The sequence below is a fragment of the Equus caballus genome, chromosome 17, assembly GCF_041296265.1.
Source record: "Equus caballus isolate H_3958 breed thoroughbred chromosome 17, TB-T2T, whole genome shotgun sequence".
Classification (NCBI taxonomy): domain Eukaryota; kingdom Metazoa; phylum Chordata; class Mammalia; order Perissodactyla; family Equidae; genus Equus; species Equus caballus.
In genome coordinates, this window is record NC_091700.1 from 25,525,885 (window position 1) to 25,548,227 (window position 22,343).

General features: G+C 38.7%; 1 protein-coding gene across 1 annotated transcript in view; it reads right to left on the bottom strand.

Moving 5' to 3' along the window:
• The window catches only part of FLT1 (fms related receptor tyrosine kinase 1), a 171,896-nt gene that overhangs the window by 136,807 nt on the left and 12,746 nt on the right, over positions 1-22,343 (bottom strand). Inside the window, 2 exon segments of the mRNA NM_001309471.1 lie at positions 8,031-8,257; positions 8,601-8,697. Of these exon segments, the coding sequence (NP_001296400.1) occupies positions 8,031-8,257; positions 8,601-8,697 (324 nt within the window).

The window sequence follows — 22,343 nt, forward strand, 5'->3', positions numbered from 1 at the left end:
TCTTGGTGTCTAATGACAAAAATGCTTCTAGAAGGGAAATATGAAATGGCAGGGCTTAAAGATATCAAGAATGTCTTCCATCAAATTTTCATGTAGCTGGAAAGAAGAATGGATAAGAGTTAAGTTACTCTTCTCTAAATTCTCGCCATGTGGTCCTAATCAGCTGTCCCCCAGTGATGGATAGAATGGATAATCTGCTTCATGCTTCAGCCCGAGAGGAAGCACAGAGCCAGGCTGTAGAGGGGTCTGTTTCCCAAGGAAGAATCTGTGAGTCCAATCAACAATGTCGTCAGTGTGTATTTTAAATCCTGGATATATTTGTTTCCTCTTTTTCACAACTTCAGCAAAATTGAAAAAAAAAATCCAGCAAAACTTGACCTTGTACTAGATTTTTGATGAAGCTGTATGCAGAAACAGGCCAGGAAATTCCTAGGAATTCTTTACAGAAGGTCATTTGAAGTAGAGCTCTGCAAATGCACGTCAGCCTCAGACTGCTTCCATTTTAGGAAACCCACCTGGGTTTCCAGACGTGTAGTCCAGAGGCTGAGAGTCCAAACTTTGTTCACCTCAACGTGTTCATCTGTCTCCTAAGCAAATACATCAGGCAATGATGTGAGAAGAATAGCAAACATGATCCATCACCCAACCTGTCTGCATTCGCAGCTTCCTGGTGATGCAAGGTGACTAGTAAGTGTTCTTCTCATCGACTGTGGGCTCAGGTGGCTACTAGGGTAGGAATCTTAGACAATCTTGAGACCAAAACTTTGGAAACCAATTCTTACCAATAAAGACAAGTTTCAGAAAATAAGTAGAAGGAGCCACGCATCAGGGATAGAGGTGAAGAAGGGAGGTGTGAAAAAAGCTCTTTGGATGGGCAGGGGAAAGGGTGAATGAGTACATGTTGAAAACTGGAGAAGGCTCTAGACATTAACAGAGCAATAACAGATAATGTCCTAAGTTTGCTAAGAAATCCAGACCTAAAGAATTCAGCCATCTAATGTGGCTAAGAGGGTTTTTTTAGTTGGTTTCTTAATTTTTTTCTTCCTACAAAATGTAAATTGTTTTAGCCTGTTTTCCCTCAGAGGAGAATTTTGATGAATTGAGTAAATATTTTTTCTTTAAAATTTCTCTCACAAAAATATGATAGTGATTCCACTGAAATGTTTTTAGAGGCTTTGAAAGTCTGTTCAGCCTTGTGATGCTCTCTCTGCCCATTGTAGTTCTGACCTGCATGGATGTGGCGTATCTGACAAGGCAGCCAACTGATGCAATTGAAAGCATCAAGACCCCCTTTCAGTTTAGGTTGGAGGGCTGACATCTTTTGTGCATTCCCACCTTACATATGTTGTTATCACCGTGAGGGAAAAAGTGGGAGCTGCAAGGTTCTGTGAGTAAATCTTCAGATTGCTACTCTTTTCATCAATGTCTCTGCTTGTTATAATGGCTGTGCTGATTGGACTTAACATTCTAGTATGGCAAATTGGGCAGCAGACGCCAACTGCTCAGCCATCACCCAGCTAAGCAGTGTCAACCAGGCATCTTGTGAGTGCCCCACAGTGCCTCAGACCTGGGTGGAAATCCAGTGGAGGGCAGCGTTGGAACAGAATGTCTGGGCTCCGTGGAACACTGATGGGAGGCCTCAGTAAGAACTATTGGAGGAGTCCTGTTCACTTCCTGGAAAGACCTGCTTTTGAACTAATAGTTATTCTTTAAAAAAGTTAAACCTGTGCATTTTTAAAACCTCACAAATCTATTGTAAGTCATGGTGCTAGAAAGTGACCAGGGGAGTCCAAAAATCATAAGATCCCATAGCTTTGCTCTTTGTGCCTCCACAGAACAAACAATAAGGCCTTGTACGTGGCAGGTGTGTAGTCTACATCTGCAGACAGACTCCATTTGCTGACGGCACCTCCTGGGTCAGACCTATTTGTGGGAAACCCCATTTCAGGAATGTGACATGTGTATTGCACAAAACCACATGGCAGCGGTGCAGCCACCTCAAGTAGAGGAGAGCAGTTATCCCCCTAGCAGGTTCTCTCCATGCCTGTTTTAGTAGTGGTGTGCAAAAAACACCGTGGTGCTTATGAATGGTGGTGTTTTCCCAAATAAAAAGTATAGATATGTCCTGCCCTGTCGAAACCTGTTAGAACTTTAATAAGTTTACCTGTTTAAACTTTCACGAGTTTAAAACTTCTAAATTTATTGTACTGAGTTCTACAATAAGAAATACATTTCGCATCAGCCCATTAAACACACATACATTCATATGTATTTTACATATATGTGGGTGTAATGTATAAATGTGGGCGTATGTGTATAAAATGGAAACCAAAGTTTATTTAAAAAAAAAAGTTTCACTAAACAACACTTACCCCTACACTTTGGAATGTGCTGGGATATTTTCCATTCTGTTCTGCTTTTTTTTTTCCTGATGCTGATTACAACCCACTAATTTGATTCCACAGTCCATTAATGGATTGGAATGCACATTTTTAAAAGCCCTGCTCAACTTAGTCAATAGGATTGTGTCTCTTTCTCCTACTGTGTGAGCCAGAATGCAGCAGTGAAACAGTGTTTATGCGGATGATGCCCAGACAAGCTCTGTCCCCAAGAGGCGACAACACAAAGCTCTTTGGGATCAGGATTTGTTTCTCTAAGGTCTATTGCTCAGAAAGACACTCTGAAACTTGCTTAATCTATCATTCCTCAAAAGAAATAGATTGAATTTAGAAAAATTTAATAACCATATAATCTATATTCTCAAAGATCAAAACAACAACTAATTCATAGTTTGAAGCAATAGCTGAAACTCTAATGAAGTGGAGATAGCCCTAACCTAAGGATCTGACCTAGATCCTCATCCTGGCTTATCATTTTATTAGCTCTGTCTATTTCATGCAGGTCACTGAGGATATTTTCTCATATACAAAATGGAAGAAATAATACCAACTCGGTTTATCGCAGAGATAATTATGTCAAAGCTCTTCAGGAAAATCTGAAGTGCTGTACAAATGAGTATATTGAATCCTTCTCCGAATATCTGGGCTGTTGGTAGTTTTACTTGTTCCAGGTCCCATAGCCAGGTAGAGTTTTCTCTAGTTCATGTGAAGCCTTAATGATTATTCTCTCCCGGAATATCTGGGTTGTTAGAATTTCTACTACTTTTCAAATATATACCCAGTGTGTCTGAAAATTTTTCTACCTGGAATTAAACTGTTATGCAAATCTCATACGTTTTATATATATAGGAGAAGCAATGGAGGAAAAATCTGTTATGAAAATGCTCCAACCTATTTGCTTTAATAGACTCAGAGAGAAAAATCAAGTGAAGAAAAGAGATAAATTTCTTTAACAGGGAAGAAGTAGAAGATATCCACCCAACCATAACGCACACACCCCTCCATTTCTTCCCCCTTTTCAATTATAATTTTTCAAGAGAAGATATTATACTTAAATACCCCTGAAAGGCTTGGGTCTAGAGAGGGGAGGGGTATAGGCTGACTTCACAGCGTGAGGAACTCAACATGCTAAATTCATGGTCTTCCTAACTAAATTGGAGTCACTGACAAAGTATTAAATACTCTGGAGATGCCATTAAAAACTCTTATGCTCAGTTTTCTTCCTTTACAGTCACAACTCATATATTACAATCGTAATTTCAATGAACGCTTCTAACTTTTAGAAAAGGCTGAGCTGGAGCCAATTTCTTGTGTATACCAGAGGGTCAGAAAAGAAGTGCAGAGGCATTCCTTTTTCTCTGCAAAGGAGACGAATACCACCTCAGCAGCCATAATGTTACTATTCATCTAGAAATCTTTTTGTTTTGTAATTAGCAAAGCATTAAGGAGTGCTTTACAATTTGTTTTTCTTTATGACCCAGAATTTTGTAGCTATAATTACTAGGCTTTCCATTCACTTTCACAAGAGCAATTCTTAAAAATGTATATGAGTAGTTTTCAGCTACTCTCATTCAACAGCCGTTTGTTGAGACCAAGCCAAGGGTGCATCAGGAGAAGATGCTGATGGTCTTCACATCAGTGTAGTTTAGTGAGACAAAGCTTTACTTGGCTCCGGGAGACCTGGAGAACATTGTTCTCCAGTACTTATATACTACAGTACTTATATATATTCCATAGTAATGTCCTATGAAACACAACTAATGTACTTCACAACATCCAGCTGCCCCTCCAGAATTCCGAGTGTCGCTTTGACTCCTCCCTTTCCCTCACCCACCTGATCCACACACTCTCCAAAGCTGCCTGACTCCCTCCAGCCCATCCATTTCTCTCCTTCCCCGCGGGTACCACAGTGACCTGGGCCGCCAGCTCTCCTGCCTCAGTGCACACAGCAGCCCCTACCTGGTCTTCCTGCCTCAGTCTTGCCCGCCCTGATCCCCCCCCCGCCACTGGGACTCTGAAGGGAAAAATCTGGCCACCTTACTGTGGTGCTAACACTTTTCCCTTGCTCCCCACGTAGGCTCCATGTGAAGCGGGTCTTAGATCCTTCACTGTAGAATGAAGAGAAGAATACTTCACAGGACCGTTGTGAGAATTAAATGGCAGAATGTAAACAAAACCATTTGTTTAAATGAAAAGAAACTACAAATGTTAGAAGTTATATTAAAGGAAATTTTAATTTACCAGACAATTCAGTATTTAAGTCAAGTAAAGTATAATTACTTGAGTAATTAAATTAATATAGTACATTATGTCAGAGGTTTGGTGGATTTATACAAGCTGTAATGATAAAGTGGTGATATTGATTTTTCTGTACACTGCATATCAGATGTTATGTCCAAACTAGTGCTCAGGTGGGAACTGTGCCTATTACACAGCAGGCAATCGATAATGTCTAAGTCATATTTATTTATAATCTACATGCTGGATTTGGTGTTATATAGATAAAGTTGTAGCCCTGTGTCTTTTTCTCGGAACCCTATCAGCTACAAATCTATGCCTTTTCAAAAGATGTGTCTAACAGTGTTTCTCATCTTTATAGAAAACCAAAATAAAATGCGAACACAGCTGTAGGTGCTTATCAGGGGCAAAAGTACTCCAAATAGAATAATGTGCTCTAAAGTAAATATTTAACAATCATAAACAAGTAATAACCAGTTAATATCTAGTGAGTAATCACAGCTGTGTATTAGGAACTGGTCGGAGTTTTGTTAATCCCAGAGACAATCTTGAGTCAGGGATGAGTTTTGTGCCCTGAATGAAATTAAACCTGTAATGTAGTAGGTATTCAATAAAAATGGAAGCATAAGACAAATTTTCTCAGAAAGAGAATAAAATAAGATGATAGGAAATGCGTAAAATGTAAGGATATTTGGAAAAGTTACATCTTTTAGAGAATTAGACATCACAGCTACCTTGGACTTCAGTACAGTGTGTTTATGAGACCAAAATCACTTTGCCAGGAAAGAGACGAAATTGGTGTTATTATACAGAGTAGTAGAGTTACAGGCACATAGCAAGTGTCCCCTAAATCTTTGCTAATTAAATTAATTAACAAAGAGGCTTCAGGTGCTCTTCTATGGCTACTATTATTGCCTCACATATCTTCTAGTATTAGGGCTAATTAAAAATAGCAGTATCATTATAATATTTTTTCCCAATGAACTCATATAGTATTCACAGTACTTATATATATTCCATAGTAATGTCCTATGAAACACAACTAATACACTTCACAATCTTCCCCTCTCCAAAAACACGGTCTTTGAAATAGACAATTTCCTAATGTCCAACCAAATTGTGTGTTGGTAAGTTTTGAGACATGGGACTTGTAACTTTATGCTAATGTCTTTGGACTACTACAGAAGAGCAGACATGATAAATACATGACATAATGGCCACTACTTCCCCTCCCAATCTCATAACAGACATCAATAATCAAACATGGCATTCTTTCCCACTTAGCCTGGAATTAATCCTCAATGCCAATTTCAATATAGTATTCCACACAGCCTGTGTTAATTGCTTCATATATTCACTCAACAAATATTACTGAATTCTCACTATGTGCCAGGCACTGTACTAGGGAGGGACACTGCAGACAAAAGTAATTTAAACAGACATGGACCTTGCCCTCATGGGGCTTAGATTAACAAGTGATTTGACACCCCAAGTAATGGTTATTTGCCAGATCTACTCTGTTGTATAGTCAAAATGGAAATCATTCTAAATAGCTAAGTTTCCCTTCTGTTATAAAAGAGGATTGAAAAAGATGAGTTCCGCGCTCCCTACCTGCTGGCTCTATAAACCCATGAGATCTCTTGAATAGTGTAGGAGTTAAAGGTGAAAATAACTGAAAGTTATTTTCTAGAGAAAAAAAAGAGATGGTCTTCTTTTACTCATTAAAGTATTGGATTAGCAAATTAGACTCTGACAAACCCATAGGAGAAAGTTTTATGAGAATTTTAGTATGAATGAATTTTCCCCCACCCCTCAGAGAGACAGGAATAAAAAGTTTTCTTTCCTCTACAAGTGTCAGAAAGAACATAACCTACTATGTGGAACTCGAAAAAGAGAACAGATGACTGAGTACATAATTTTTTCCACCACTATCAAGTTTGCGTCTGCTTTCTCCCTAAGCTGCAAAAGTACCCCTCTGAAAGCTCCCCTTCTTCATTCTGCACCTTTTGCACCCTGCCTCATTTCCTGCTGCCACCCTTTCTTCCCTCCTGTAGAAGTGGGCTGACTTCGCCAAGCAAAGATCCTTGGCCTACTTCCTCCTCTTATTTTTAAGTGGGCTGATTGCATTCCTATGATGGCAACCAGCTGGAAAGTTGTTTCCTCCTTCAGTTATCTACCCCCCTGGGAAAGTGCAAAATGTAAAAAGAGTTTGGAGGAAGAGGGACAGAAGAGTGGCTCAGTCAAAATCAGGCTGATAGGAAGATGTCCCTGCCAACATCATACAACTGTTCTGCTGTCTCCTAAGACTAATCCTGAATCCGGATGATTACACATATTATGCTTGGGAAAAACATTGTCTAGTTGCCTTATTTCAAAAATTCAACAAGAATCCCCCCAAAACGTAATTCTATGGTACTGCCTCCAATACAAAGACCCACTTCTTTAACTCCCCAGGAGGGAGACCCACAATGTGTATTTAGGCTATTGATACTGATGGTTGGTTGTCTTGTTTTGTTTTTTAACTTGACTTTGTACCTGAGGTGCCTACTAATTTCATTTTCTGTTCTCTAGAGCCTCTTTTTCTTTTTAATCCCTCTCAACAGGTTTTGAAAATGGGCTACAAGTAATCAAGGCAGAAAAAAATGACAGGCCATCTTCCTTATTCTTCCTCAGGGATCCCTTCTATTGTCAGTTTATATTTCTTTAAGGATTTTGCATTTCTTCCCTCTCAATATTACTTCACTCGTTCATTCTCTAAGGTGGGAAAAATAGGACCATAAAAATTATTACCAAAAAATGACTCATTTTTACCTATTGCCCTTTCCACTATATAATGGCACATGCCAGCTCTTATATCATTCTAATACTTGCTTAATGAACATGAAATAATACATCATCAACTAGAACCAATTTTGTAACATTCAAGAGACATTAGAAACATTACATTTATGAATTTAGTAGAAAAAACAATATTTTACAATTCCAACATATAAGAGAATACAGTTGTGTTAAAGGCCAAAAAATCTTGTATTCTATTTTGGGCTTCTCAATAATTAAGAAATAGAACTAAAATCTTGTCTTTCATTTATTCATCCAACTATGTGCCAGATACTATTATAGGAACTATGGATACAGTGCTGAACAAAATAGACCAGAATCTCTCCCTTCAGAGAGCATACAATTGACTGACTGCTCCTTGAAAATTCTAGTTGAAATTGACACTCAAGAAACGCATTGAAAATGCATTCTAAAAGATTCCGCAACTAGGGTAGAATCTCTTCCCTGGCCCATTTCTTTCATACTCACTAGGAAAGCCCCCTTTCCAGTGGATCAGGGTGGATTTATGACCCACCACAAAGCTATAGCAAACAGAATTTAGAAAATGAGTCTTACCATTAATAAATATATAGATTCTAGACTCTGTTTTCTTCTTCTTTGAAGCAGGCATGGACAGATATTTGCAGCTGTAGAAGCCAGTGTGATTTGCCTGAGCCGTGGTCAAGGTCAAAGTGCTGCAGAACTGTTTGCCGTTCCTTCCACAGGCAGACTTACTTATGCTCAGCCTTTTGCTTTCCTTAGTCACCGTTTCAGGCAAAGACCAGGAATGGGCTGCTTCCCCCCTGCAATCACAGATAAGAAAAGAAAACAGAATTAGGGCTGGGGCCAGTTCCTAAGCATTCATTTCATTAGGAAGCTCTAATCTGAGGTCCTTTCTTAAGTGTAGTCATCTTCTTCTTTACAGAAAAGCAACACATTTAGAAAAGCTTTTAAACAACTCAGAATAAAGATGCAAAATGTTTGGGGCATCTGTTCCGTTCCCCCTTTGTGATTTCCCCCAGCAGATCACGAGAGACAGCTGAGGTCACTGCCTTTCTCCTCCAAGAGGAGACCTTCCCACTTGGCCAGGGAATGCTTTCCCTTAGGAAAGGCAACCAGATTATCCCCAAACCAACAGTCACTGACCTGCATTTCAGATACAGCGTCTGGCCTGCTTGCATGACGTGCTGGGTGCCTTTTAAACTCAGTTCAGGACCTTTTAATTTTGAACCTGAACTAGATCCTGGAAAACAAATTTTTGAAATGCATTATTTGCAAATTGCCCTCTCATCTTTTTTTTTCAAAAAAGGTGTATCTTTCCATAAAGGTAACTTTCATCTTTAACTTACTTGCATATACAAAAAGGTACATCTAATACACATTTCTCTTAATTCACAATTTTTTTCCAGCCCAAGCCTTGCTTACAAATATTATATATCCTATTATATCAAGTGGTCTAAATAATATCCAAAAGCCCATCATTTTAGAACATTAATAGATTCATACATGGTTCAAAATGCAACCATGTTAAGAATATATAGCAACATTGATAACTCTCAGTATTAAATCTCATACAAAATATATTTCTAATACTGAACTTTCTACCATTGTAAGTCATCTCGTCATTCAGGCCTGTCTGATCTGTTTTCTGAATACAAAGGATAGAAATTTTCTTGGGTTCTAGACATAACTCAGTCATTAGGTAAGCTATATTTTGGGCTAGTCATTTCTCTTTCTGAACTAGTTTCCTCATTTGGAAAACTAATTATAGAATCAAAATCAGTTTTAGAAGCCATTTGGTTTGTTTCACATCATCTCCAAGTTCCCTCTATAATGGAACAGAAAAAAGGGAACCATCCACTCCTACGTGACACTTGACAAGCATATGTCATGGGGATTGTTGTGAGACAATGAAATAAGCTGTTCAGCGGTGCTTTAAAGTCTATATATCTCCATGCAGCACAATAATATTATATATCCTAGTGACTAGTGATGTGACCCTGGCCAAGTCACCTCTCTCTCCAGATCTCAGTTCTCTCATCTGGAAAATGAGAGATTAGACTAGATGACTTTGGATCTCTGACTTTCCATTTCTGACATTCCCAGTCCCATGATTCTTTGAGCCTTTGGTTCAGGAGAGGTTGATCCTGTCCTGAAGCTCTCACTGACTAATCAGAATAAATAGCAATAAAGATCTCTCCTGCCTCCTTCTTCCCCCCATCCTCTGCTCTTCCTCCTCGGCCCCCCCCCCCCCCCCCCCCGCCAATTCCTGTTGAGGCAGCTGCAATGCCAGGCCAAAGCAGGAGATCAGGGGCCCAGGATTAGCAGGGATAAGGGTTAAGGGAGGGAGGGGAAGATATTCTTGGAAGGAGAAGAGTTAAGTATTTGGAGCCAATCTTAGAGAATATTTTTTCTGAAAGAAATAGGTTTATGCAGTGGAATTCAAGGTAGAAGATTGAGCTGAATGGTGCTCTAGGTTTTAACGTCAGCTCACAGATCTGTGAGATGAGATCTATGTGTCAATTCCACTTAAGTCTAGCAGTGCTCTCTAGTGTTTCTCTCGGGTCCTAAGATCTCAGAGAAAACTAGACTCACTTAAAAATCTGCATTGAAAGCTTAATTTCTCCATTTACTAACTGTATGGCCTTGGCATTAATTGCTGCTTCTTGGTATCCTCATGTGTAGAACTGGAAAACGCACGATCTGCCTCACAGATGTGGTGTGAGGATTTAGTGCTGTGTCCTCTAGGTGTGGGCATGATGTCTGATATGTGACAGATGCCCACTGTCCCTGACAGCAGAATCACTTCCTCCCACTTCTCTCAGAGAGTTTTTGCTGGGTGTGTAGTTGCAAAGATATTAAATTAACATTATCTGCTTTTCTAGTATTGCTGGAGATATAAATTAGTACTTTTAAGGTCACTTTTTTTTTTTTTTTGAGGAAGATTAGCCCTGAGCTAACATCTGCTGCCAATCCTCCTCTTTTTGCTAAGGAAGACCAGCCCTGAGCTAACATCTGTGCCCATCTTCCTCTTTTTCATGTGGGACGCCTGCCACAGCATGGCTTGACAAGCAGTAGTTAGGTCCACACCCAGAATTCAAACCAATGAATCGCGGGCTGCCAAAGCCAAACGTGTGCACTTAACCACTGGGCCACCAGGCTGGCCCCATAAAGTAACTTCTATATACAGAAGGTCCTAGTATCAAATTATTACTAGAAAAAAATGGCTCAATATTGACTAATTTAAATGAAAATTACTGTTTCATATAGATGAATTGGTCTATCAAATAACCCCATAGAACAAGTCAACCCATTCAGGTACCTAGGGAAGAATTTTGTACTTAGCTCACCTTTATGAGTTTCCTGAGGCAACGTGTAGCTCAAAATCAGTGATCCATGGGAGCACGAGGTTTTTCTACAGCCACAGCTAGCAAGTGATAACACCTGCCCTGAAAAATTTCCAGGCCAGAATAGTTTCTGCCTTTTTCTATGGCATGGAACTCTAGGGATTTAATTGAGCAATTGTTCATGTGCTGGAAAAGATCCAGCAAAGCTTCCTGTGGAAACTTCTGGCATTCCTTGTAGGTATCTCTGTGGTTTGTGTGGAGGTAGTGAGCTTTCTCATCCAGGAGAGGCCATGGGGAAGAAGCCTCCCTTTTCATATGAGGTGAATCCCACTGCCTGCTATTTTGGTTACCAAATTGTATGAATCTTTCTTTATCAGCACCCTAGAATACCAGTACTCCTGACCCTCATCAGAGAGAACCTTTGACTTCAAAGAACTACCCAAATCACAGCTGAGAGAAATGTTACATAGAGAAGATTCCTCAAAGGATGTGCCATCTGCACGTTCCTCTCTGCATTGGACATTCCATCCTCCAACTAAAAGATGACAACAAAAAGGAGTGGTTAAATAAGACCCTGAGAAAAAAATGGGGTTATTGGAAAGTTTAGGGGGAAAATGCTGAGAGAACATTTTGCTATATAATTTGTCTCCGCTGACATCAATGAATGTTGCACTTGGAATGAGGAAGTTAGATAAAAGTGGTTGATTAAAACAAAAAGAGAGGAGAAGTATAAGGAAATTGTATTTCCAAGTAACTGGCCACTTTGAGTACATCACCATTCTTCTCTTCATAAGAAACTAGAATCTCATAAAGATTAATGGAGGTGCCAAGACTACAGTTTAACAGGAAAACTAGTAAGGAAAAAGGAAAGTGAAATATTTATTCCTCAAATGCTTTGAAATTACATCAGGCCTTAAAACACTTCTTTGAAGCAGTTTAATGTCCATACACCTACTTGAGTAATGAAGATTTAACTAACATTTTTTGAGTATCTATTGCATGTCACACACTTTCTCGATCTCAATAGTAATATATATAAAGATATAAATATGTACACATCCATATACATGTACATCTTCACACCATGTGCAACTCAGCTTGCTCTTCTCACTAAGTAACTCAGAGTCACAATGCCCATTTAGAAACAATCCACAGGATACTTCATTGCCAAGGGTGGAGTGCTATAATTTAACAATGATTCCCCCATTGTGAAGCTCAGATGGGGATCAAAACTTTCCACTGTTTGTCATAGTAGCCCAGAAGTCTGGTTTAAAAGAATTATTGTCCTCTCAGGGAACTAGGTGGTCTGTGAACTACTGTTTTCATCAAAGTCAACTGCAAATATAATCATGAGGGGCAAAGAGATCTCCTTATATCAGGAAAATTATTATTTAAATAAAACAAAACAAAAAACTTGTGGCAGACCATGGAAATGGGCTTTATCACATGCTTCTTTATTAGAAAAACTGTACGATCAAGCAGTGTGGGCTAATAGCAGTGTGGTTTATCAAAAAACCAGTATGTGTACACGGACTTATGTGAACACTGACACTTTGTATTCTTCTTGTCTGAATATTTTACTCATTGTTTGTCTGTTCTGTATTATCTGGTAGCTATAAAGAGAATAGAACTTTAGGATTCTTTGACAAAAATCCCTTCTCTCCACATGCCAAACCTCTGGTAGAAAGCCCATGCGCAGACTGTTCTAAAATGCCACTCTCCATTCCCCACCTTCATTTCATGAGGCAAAGTGGAATGCTTTCTTTGACTTCAGTGGGAAAGTGAGTAAAATTCCAAGTAAAGTGTGACTTTATTTTGCAACAAAATCCAAAGCCCAAATGATTGAGGCTCTTTTTTCAAAGCTACCGTGCATGACACTAAAAGAGTGAGCTCCCACTATAGGTCATCATGAACGAGACAGCCCTGGCCATCACTTTGAAGACTGAAGGAAGACTCTTATGTAAAGTCTGACTAAAAGTATCTGTAGGAAACTGGTATTTGTATTGATCTAAGTAAAAACAGTGTCCTTACTACCTGTATACAACTTCAAGACAAGTTCCTCATTAGCTCCTCTTCCTTTCAGATGCTACTGCTTTGCCTCTACTTTATTGAAATCAAAGGGTTATTCTCTGTAAGAAAGGGGCCTTATTCAAATATAAATCATGAAACGCCTATGTTTTTTCACTTTTGATTTAGAATCATTAATGTCCCTAGCTCTGCTACTAGCTAGCTCTGTTATGGCCATGGGCTTGTCACTTTAAGCCTCAGATTCTTCATCTGCCAACAGAGGGGGCTGGACTTAGACTGTTACAATCTCTTCCAGCCTAAAAGTTCCATGATCCTGAGATCACAATAATTGATACCAATGTACAAGTTAGAAATCACATTTAAAAAATATTTATGGCTACTGAAAAGACAACCTAATTTCAAAATGGATGAAGGATCTGAATAGATATTTTCCCAAAGATTTATAAATGACCAATAAGCACATGAAAAGATGCTAGACATTAATTAGTCATCAGGAAAATGCAAATCAAAACCACAGTGAGATACCAATTTACGTCTACTAGGATAGCTCAGACCAAAAAGACAGACAATAACAAGTGTTGGTGAGGATGTGGAGAAATTGGAGCCCTCACATATTGCTGGTAGGATTGTAAAATGGTGCAATCACTTTGGAAAATAATATGGCACTTCCTCAAATGGTTAAACATACGACCTAGCAATTCCACTCCTAAGTATCTTCCCAGGTGAACTGAAAACACATGTCCACATAAAAACTTGTACACAAATGTCTATAGCAGCATCACTTAGAATAGCCAAAAAAGTAGAAACAACCCAAATGTCCATCAATGATGAAGAGCTAAACAAAATGTAGTATATTCATACAATGGAATATTTGGCAATAAACAGGAATGAAGTACTGATCCATGCTACAACATGGCATGAACCTGTAGCATTGAAAACATGCTGGCACAGAACAAAGGCCATATGAGGACACGGCAAGAAGGCAGCTGTCTACAAGCCACAGAGAGAGGCCGCAAAAGAAACCAAACCTGCTGACACCTTGCGCTGGGACTTCTAGCTTCTAGAACTATGAGAAATAAACATCTGTTGTTCAAAAAACAAAAACATTACACTAAGTAAAAGGAGCCAGTCACAAGAGGCCACATATTTTATGATTCCATTTACATGAAATATCCGGAACAGGCAAATCCAGAGAGACAGAAAGTAGATTAGTGGTTGCTGGGGGCTGGGGGAGAGGGGAATGGAGAGGGGCTGATGATGGGCATGGGGTTTCTTTCGGGGGTGATGAAAAACGTTATAAAATTAGATCGTGGTAATGGTTGCACAACTCTGAGAGTATATTAAAAAACCACTGAATTATATCATTTAAAGTGGTGAGTTTTATGGTATGTGAATTTTATCTCAATAAAGCTGCTATGAAAAAAACCAACGTGACTAAAGTAATCACAGAGTTAAGTTGAAGCCCTAGAATATTGAGCTATTTTGAACATTGTTGCCACATATGACCCATCAGTGTTAGATTTTATACTAGTTGTTTTTCCAGCTAAAAGGTTTAGGATAGGCTGATTTTAGAGAAATAATTTTTCCTTAATGTTCAATAACATCACTATTTATATATTAAAAGTTTTATAAACATTGCAAAAAAAATCACTGTTCCCCCAAATTACAATATTTCAAATTTAATTTAATGCTCATTTAAAATCACTTCTAATTGCATGTTTCAAATTTTAACTACTTAAATTAGAATTTTAGCAAACTGAGTCACATTGAAAATTATGTCACTAGAGCTCTCTGAAGAAATCTATTGGTGTTTCCTTTTATATTAAAATCATTGATTTCTAATTTATTTTTTTTAACACATAGCTTTGTATACTAGATTTATGTCAAATGATATGCATCTGTCTTTGATTTTGCATACCATGTTTTCAATAGTACATAATCCTACATGATAAATGACCTCTTTATCTAAATATAAATCCCCAAGTATCATATTTCTAAAATTTGATTTTAAGACTGTGAGCTTTTGCCAAGGTTGTGTGAGGTTAATTGAACATAATTCATAATAAAAGAAGATATTCTTTCCTTAAGATGTAGGTTATTAAAAGCTTACATCTCATAGACTAAATCTCATAGAATCTTTTTTGTTGGTGGCAAGGGTGGGAGAAAGGTTAAGAATGCAATTGCAGATGAACCAAATTTCTAGAATCCACCGAGATTTTTGTTTGACATGCTAATTCCTACAGGGCTCTCATACTTAATAAAAAGTTAAATCTTGGTCTCAACCTCTGTGTCATGCCTGTGTTACAGAATTTATCAGATACTATGTAGTGTGCATTATAACTGAATGCACTGATTAGAACTGCCTTAAGTGAAGACTACACCACTAGCTAAACTTACAGGCACCATGCTCTGATGGAGGGCGTGATAATGTGCATTTTTCTCTCACTTCTAGCATGATGGAGAAAGATCAGAGGGTTCACATTCCATCTACCAACAGACTAAACTGAAGATGGGAAAGGTGTGGGAATTTGTATGGTAGCAGCATAACTTGAGCCCCACAATTAGCCATGATCTTAGTTTTTAAGATGTTATTTTTTTCTCCAAAACAGTTGGCCTTAAGTCAAGGAAGAACCTAAAGAAATGAAAGATGTTTCCATAAATACATGCACCTATACATACCTACCTACACGTGTGCGTACACTTTTCTCTCCGTGAAAACGTCAAGTTTGTCTTACGTGTGGTGGGGAGGTGGCTATAGAAATGAAGGAGGTTTTGAATGTGTATGTTTTAATTGCACTGTTCATTCTCTTAGACATAAGGAAAGCTCTTTCCAGGCTGGGATTTAGAAATTGACTTGTATTCGGCAATAGCATGAAGCTCTGCCTCACTGCTGACTAATCCCTTATAGAGATAAGATTATTTGCGACTTTAGATGGACACACAGGATATTTTAGATTAGGGTAATTGTGCTCGTGATCTCAGGATCCACAAAAGGCTGAATGTTTAGGTAGCTGCTGTCTGGTAACAATACATTTAATTTGTGGAAAGCTGCTGTCCCAGGAACCTGCTATTTCCCTTTACGTCTTTACATTCCATTGAACGCACTGTTTCACCACACAGACCCACAAAAGGAATTCACCGGCTTCTTGCTTTAGAGTTTTTGCTGTTCTAAGTAATTTCCAAATCATTAGACTTGAAATGTGAAGGCTCTGATCTCCGTGCCTTCATAGAAAATTTAAAATACTCATCTATATAAGTTTTATGTTTTGAATTCAGGTGTAAAAAACAGTGAAAAAAATGATTTAAATGTTTAATTTCAGCATTTAGCATTGGCACTACCCTATAGATATATTCATTTGATTATATCTCTACTATGATTTGTTTGTTTTAAAGCTGTCTTACAATTCACATTTTAATTGTTGCTCAACAAAACCCATAAATAGCTTTAGCAGCACATGGCACAGAGGACACCACACTATTAGCCACTGAAGTGGCTGATGTCTAAAATATTCAGAACTTGGACAGTCTTTGTTCCACCCATGCATGGGCTTTTGATTTGACTCATTTTCCCTTAAACTTTATAAAAGCCATTTAAAAGAAAAAATCTGTGTGGTTTAAGATGTTTACCAAGAGAAAAGTACTCTAATACCATCGACATTCCTACTGTCAATGTTTACGAGGGGGCATGTCTTCAGTGTACCTCTCTGAGCTTTTTACTCGACACTGCCTTCTCAGAGGGTCATGGTTTAACAGGGCACATTCATTTATCATTAGGCCTGTCACTAGGCTACCATCAGGAGCCTACCCTCCCAATGACCTGTACCCATGCACAGCTCCTTTTCATGTGACATCAGAGTTAATTAAGGTTGGTCAGTGAGAAATCTCCTGCCAACCAACAAGTTACCTTGTCCCAAAAAATGCTTTACTCCCATACCGCTGTTCTTTATTGAATAGGTTCAGAAACCACCTCCACAGAGCTGTCTAACAACCCGTCACTTCAATTTACCATACAATGTCATAGAAGTTATCTGAGCTGCCTGGAGCAAGGGTCAAGCTCTGGTTGACAGGGCACGAGACACAGCTCATAAAGTATTTGGCAGAAAAGCCTGTCACACCTTCATCTGGTCAGTTATACAAAGGGAGATGAACAGAACAAATGGTCTTCACACCCTAAAAATGCACAGAGGAAGGTTTTGTCCAGTAGGCAGGGCCTGGACACATGTTGGTTTCTCTCTCAATAGCAGGCAATACATTCCATTTTTGTATGTATTTACAGTGGGGACTATACTCCCCACTGGCCTATGTTGTTATCCAATGTTACTGTTCAGAGGACTGTGGGGAAACTGGACCTGATGTCCTCTTACATACAATGGATCATAGTCACCAGTAGTGTTAGTTTATGTCAATTCACAAGTTATTTCAGGCCAGAATATATTAATTTTCAGGTTAGCAACACCTGGAAAAGAGATTGCTCAGTAGAGGTACAATTTCAATAAAAACACACGCAATACATGCAGGATTAAATATACGACACTTGGCTTAATGGAAGTAATTGATTTTTGGTGGTGGTTGTTAATCTTTCATCAATTGATGCACCCTCTTTAGAATCATTTGCTATATAAGAATCAAGTATCAAGTCAGTGTGAGAATGCGTACAGCTGAAAGAGCATTTGGATAGAGTTGCATTATTAGGAATAGTACTAATACTAATAAAACGCTCAAACTGCTCTAAATTGTTTAGGATTACAAGTTTCAGTTCTGCCAAAGGTACCCTCCATATTCTTTTAAAATAAAAAATTATTAGTCTGGAAGCATAGTTCAGTATGTATGTGAGCCACAATTTAAAATCTAAAGTTTTCCCTATTTAACATGACATTTGGTTTACAATTTGGTCTACCACCAAATCCTTTACCAAATACTCTGTGTCCATTACTCTTCAATACCAAAGTTCCAGGCATCTCCGGAGACAATGACAGCAGCTCTCCAGATCTCATCTTCATGCTATTTACGTGGATCCCTGTGGGTTCCCTTAGGAAGAAAAGCACCACAGAAAAGATCTGGGAGATATTTTATCAGTTCAAGGTAGGAGCTTGCCATATGTTAAAGCATGAGAATGAGAACTTTTACATTTTAGTTTAGCCACTGCCTATAACCTGTCATGTAACATAGATAATCTTCAGATTCACACACAGTTCTTTCTGGAAAAAAATGAATACATCATGGAGCTGTATGTTGTGATGCTACTAAGTAATCATAAAAAAATGTATCATGCTGGGGGCTGGCCCCGTGGCCGAGTGGTTAAGTTCTCGCGCTCCGCTGCAGGCGGCCCAGTGTTTCGTCAGTTCGAATCCTGGGCGCGGACATGGCACTGCTCATCAGACCACGCTGAGGCAGCTTCCCACATACCACAACTAGAAGGACCCACAACGAAGAATGTACAACTATGTGCCGAGGGGCTTTGGGGAGAAAAAGGGGAAAAAAATAAAATCTTTAAAAAAAAAAAAAATGTATCATGCTGAAGTTTTAATTTTGAATTCAAAATAATTTCTTAAAATTTTTGTATAAAAAAAATGAAAAAGAAGAGGCCAGCCCCATGGCCTAGTGGTTAAGTTTGGCACACTCTGCTTCAGTGGCCCAGGTTTGGTTCCCGGACGCAGACCTACACCACTCATCACTGGCCATGCTGTGGCGGCAGCTCACATACAAAATAGAGGAAGACTGGCAAAGATGTTAGCTCAGGGTGAATCTTCCTAGGCAAAAAAAAACAAAAGAAGAAGAAGAAGAAAGGCTAGCAAGCAGATAGCAGACAGGCAAGCAAACATGCACCTTAACATGCTAGCTATTCATACAAGAAAAAGCAGAAAACATTATTATAGCTAACCCAATATTTGGTCTGTTCTTTTCATATATTCTTCAACCTTATAATCCATTACAAATAAAGACAAAGTATCATTTGCATATAAAAATAGAGGAGAAATAAAATGAGACTGGAAGGCTGAGTATGATGAAGTGCTTACATTAATTTTAAGCTTACTTTCTTACAGTTTATGAAGTCTAAACTCCATGGAAAACATTTTTCTGGAGTACTTTAGACTGTCTATAAAGAAGGTGCTTTATAAATTCACTCACTAAGAGGAAACTTGAGAGATCTCTGTCTTTGTAACCAATAATATATACAAACCCTCTGACCTTTGAGATTTAAATGGCCAAGAGTGTGCAATAAAGTTATCCATCATAAGGGAATTGAGTTTTTGAAAGCTATGTTAGCATATTTTCTAAGACTCATTAAACACTATTCTTGACCATTGTGTCTCTGTTGTCAAAGTCAGTTTCCTTCTAAATTAAACAATTTGACATACAATTGCTTTTCATTACACATGTTTTGGAGACTAATCCTGCTTAAACAATGGGATGGGCATGTTGACTGAACTGTTCTTTTTAATTCTGGGTTCCTTTAATTTTCATGTTTTCTTCAGACTCGCTTAATTTACATAGTAAATTAAGGAAATTAGGAAGCTGTGCCTTCCTAAGATTTTACAAACTTTAAAAGAATCTTATCTCAGATGAAATTAATGTTCTATAAATTTTGCTGAGAGTCAAGGGTCTGGAAGGGAAAGTAACCCATTAAAAGCAGTATGCTTCCACCCGAGTATCCCAATTTTTAAAGAAATAATTTACTGAATGTTTTTTAAAGTCATTTGTACCCCAAACCTGGAGAATGCTGGTTTTAATTCTCAGAGCTTTTTACTTATATACTTTCATTAATCTATCTAGAAATTTGTTTCCAGAATTAGGCTTTTTGATATCATCCAAAATATCACATCTCTGATGGGAGAAAAAACAAAACACCAACTTCTGTTACCAGTTGGCTATCAGCCTAAGAGGCTTTAAAATAGATCATGAATCAGCTCATTCTGGAGGACAAGACTAAAACCACTAAGTAGAAGTAACATGAAACCAGAAGGAAGAACTCTGTAGAGCGGTAGTAAGGTCCCCAATACCAGAGCTGTCCCCACAAAGTTCAACCACCACCTCCCTGGATGGGGTTGATGCCCTGGGTGAAGGCTTGGACACCCATCCATGATTCCAGGAGTCTGGGAACTCTTTTCCCTCAGTTATCTATGTTTCTTATCTCCCTTTCACTGCCAGCCAACCCTGGGTTTTTCCCTACTGCATTCCCGATATGACCCCTTCCTCTCACCCCCTTCACCTTGCTGATTTCTCCAATCTTTAACCTCACCATTTATTCTTCTCTTTAGTATTTTAAACATATACTAAGAGAAGGATACAATAATAAACAAGACTGCTTTCTTTAAAGTGTTTATAACTTAAGCTGAACAACAAAGTTTATATAGATACATGCAGTTTTATACTTATAAATGACTTTTCATATAAATATAAAATTACATTATATTTGTGTGTTATCATGGGGAAGGACCAGATGCGGGGGAAGCTAACCCAGCCCAGAGAGTGAGGGACGTTTTCTCAGAAGAATAACGTTGAAGGTAAAACCTGAAGAATGAGTGCGTGTTTGCTCAAGGAAACACCAGGCTCTCTTTTTCTCTCCTTCAAAGGCTTCCAAAGCTTCAAACCCTCTAAAGGTCATCTTTACTTTTTAAACTTTGTTTTATTTTACCAACTGCCCTTAATTCTCTTGCTTCTACAACTCTGCTTCCTTTGACCTCTCTGCTGAGAGGAGAAAGCCCTATTATCTTCTTCCAGTGCTCTGGTTTGAGTTTTTTTTGTTTAGTGTGGGATTTATGTGACTTCACTAGCCATGGAAAAAAAGCCACAACAGAACATTCTCTAGAAGGTATGCCACCCAGGTCACATTGTGCTTTTTGAAGTTATATTTTGAAATCATGGAAGAGTTCTGGGATGGGGATGCAGCAATGAGGGGAATAAAACAAAAGAAAGTGATCAGATGTGATACATCAGCCAGGACTTAACTTGGCCTTCCTTTTCTCTCTTCTTCCTAGCCAACACTGTGGATGGTCCATAGCCAATAGGAAATAGTTTTCCCACTCAAATGTCCTTATCCCAGATGGTAAAAACAATGGCGGCAACAGTAAGCTTCCCTAGTATCTTTAGGCTGTGTTGGTGTACCTAGAAATTAAGGATCTCAATCAACTGTCTCTTCTGTGCTGTTTGTGCTAAACCTTGACCAGCTAAGAGTACTCCAGCAGAAGGGCTCATCTAAAGGGAAAATCTCTTGGGAACCATTTCTCTAGTGGCTGGGCAGCTTAGATCTTCATTCTGAATTCTGAGTCTAGAATCACCTCAGGAAAATATGGCCAGCTCAGCTAAGGACAAGAAAAGGGTCACTGGAACCAGAGGATGGCCCAAATGGAAGGAACAGAACATTACAGATGTGTAGGGAGAATTATTGCCAGCACTTAGACACATTTTAGCCAGCCTTCTCCACCCATGCTCACACACAGATTCTTAGAAATGAACCAGTGTGGAACCACAACTCCTACAAAAGCCTGTGAGACCCAGCGGAATGGCTAGGATACAGTTTCAGTCAGTTCAGCCAGCATTTATTGACTGAATACTATGTGGCAGGCACTGAACCGGAATCACAGCTGCAAAGATGGATCAAAACCAAGTTCTTCCTCTCAAAGAGCTTTCAGCCCTGAGCAGCCTCTTAGGACGTGAGTCATCTAGAAGTAGATTAGGTGAATACCAAGAAGCATAGAAGATTATCTACAGGCAACAAATAGAGATCACCTCAAGACTGTAGATCTTGTTTTTGAATAACACATTTTTGAGTATAGGGAGTCACATTCTGATTCACTTCTGTGCTGACTCACTTCAGTATGACTCAATTCAGTAAATTCACAGTGAATTTCACAAAATAAGACACTTTCAATGGTCAATGCCTAGTACAATGAATACAACCATCTTTATATCTTGAGATAAAATATCATGGGTTACGGGGGCCTGCTGGTGACGTACGGTTAAGTTGGTGTGCTTCGCTTTGACTGCCCAGGGTTTGTGGGTTTGGTTCGTGGGCATGGACCCTAGCACCCCCTCATCAAGCCATGCTGTGGCAGCATCCCACAAAGAGGAGCTGGAAGGACTTACAACTAGGATATACAGCTATGTACTGGAGCTTTGGGGAGAAAAAAAAAAGAGGAAGATTGGCAACTCATGTTAGCTCAGGGCCAATCTTCCTCACCAAAAAAACACATACCTAAAAAAACAAAAAAAACCCCCAAGTTCCTGAGATAAAACACCTTTATCATTTGACCAAGCTTTCCTGCATCTTTAAAAAAAAGAGAGAGAGAGAGAGAGAGCGGGCATTAATATAATGGGTTAACTGATGATAACTGCTTGAGCACTTTTTTAAGGGAATATATTAAAATGTTCTAAAATAAAAGTCTATGCGTGCCTGAACTCACAGTGGAAGTTGGACATAAACCTAGAATGATGACCAGTTATGAAATTGGCATCGGGAGAATTAAATTCAATATGATCCATGTTTTTCCTCATGAAATTATGGCAGGAAATA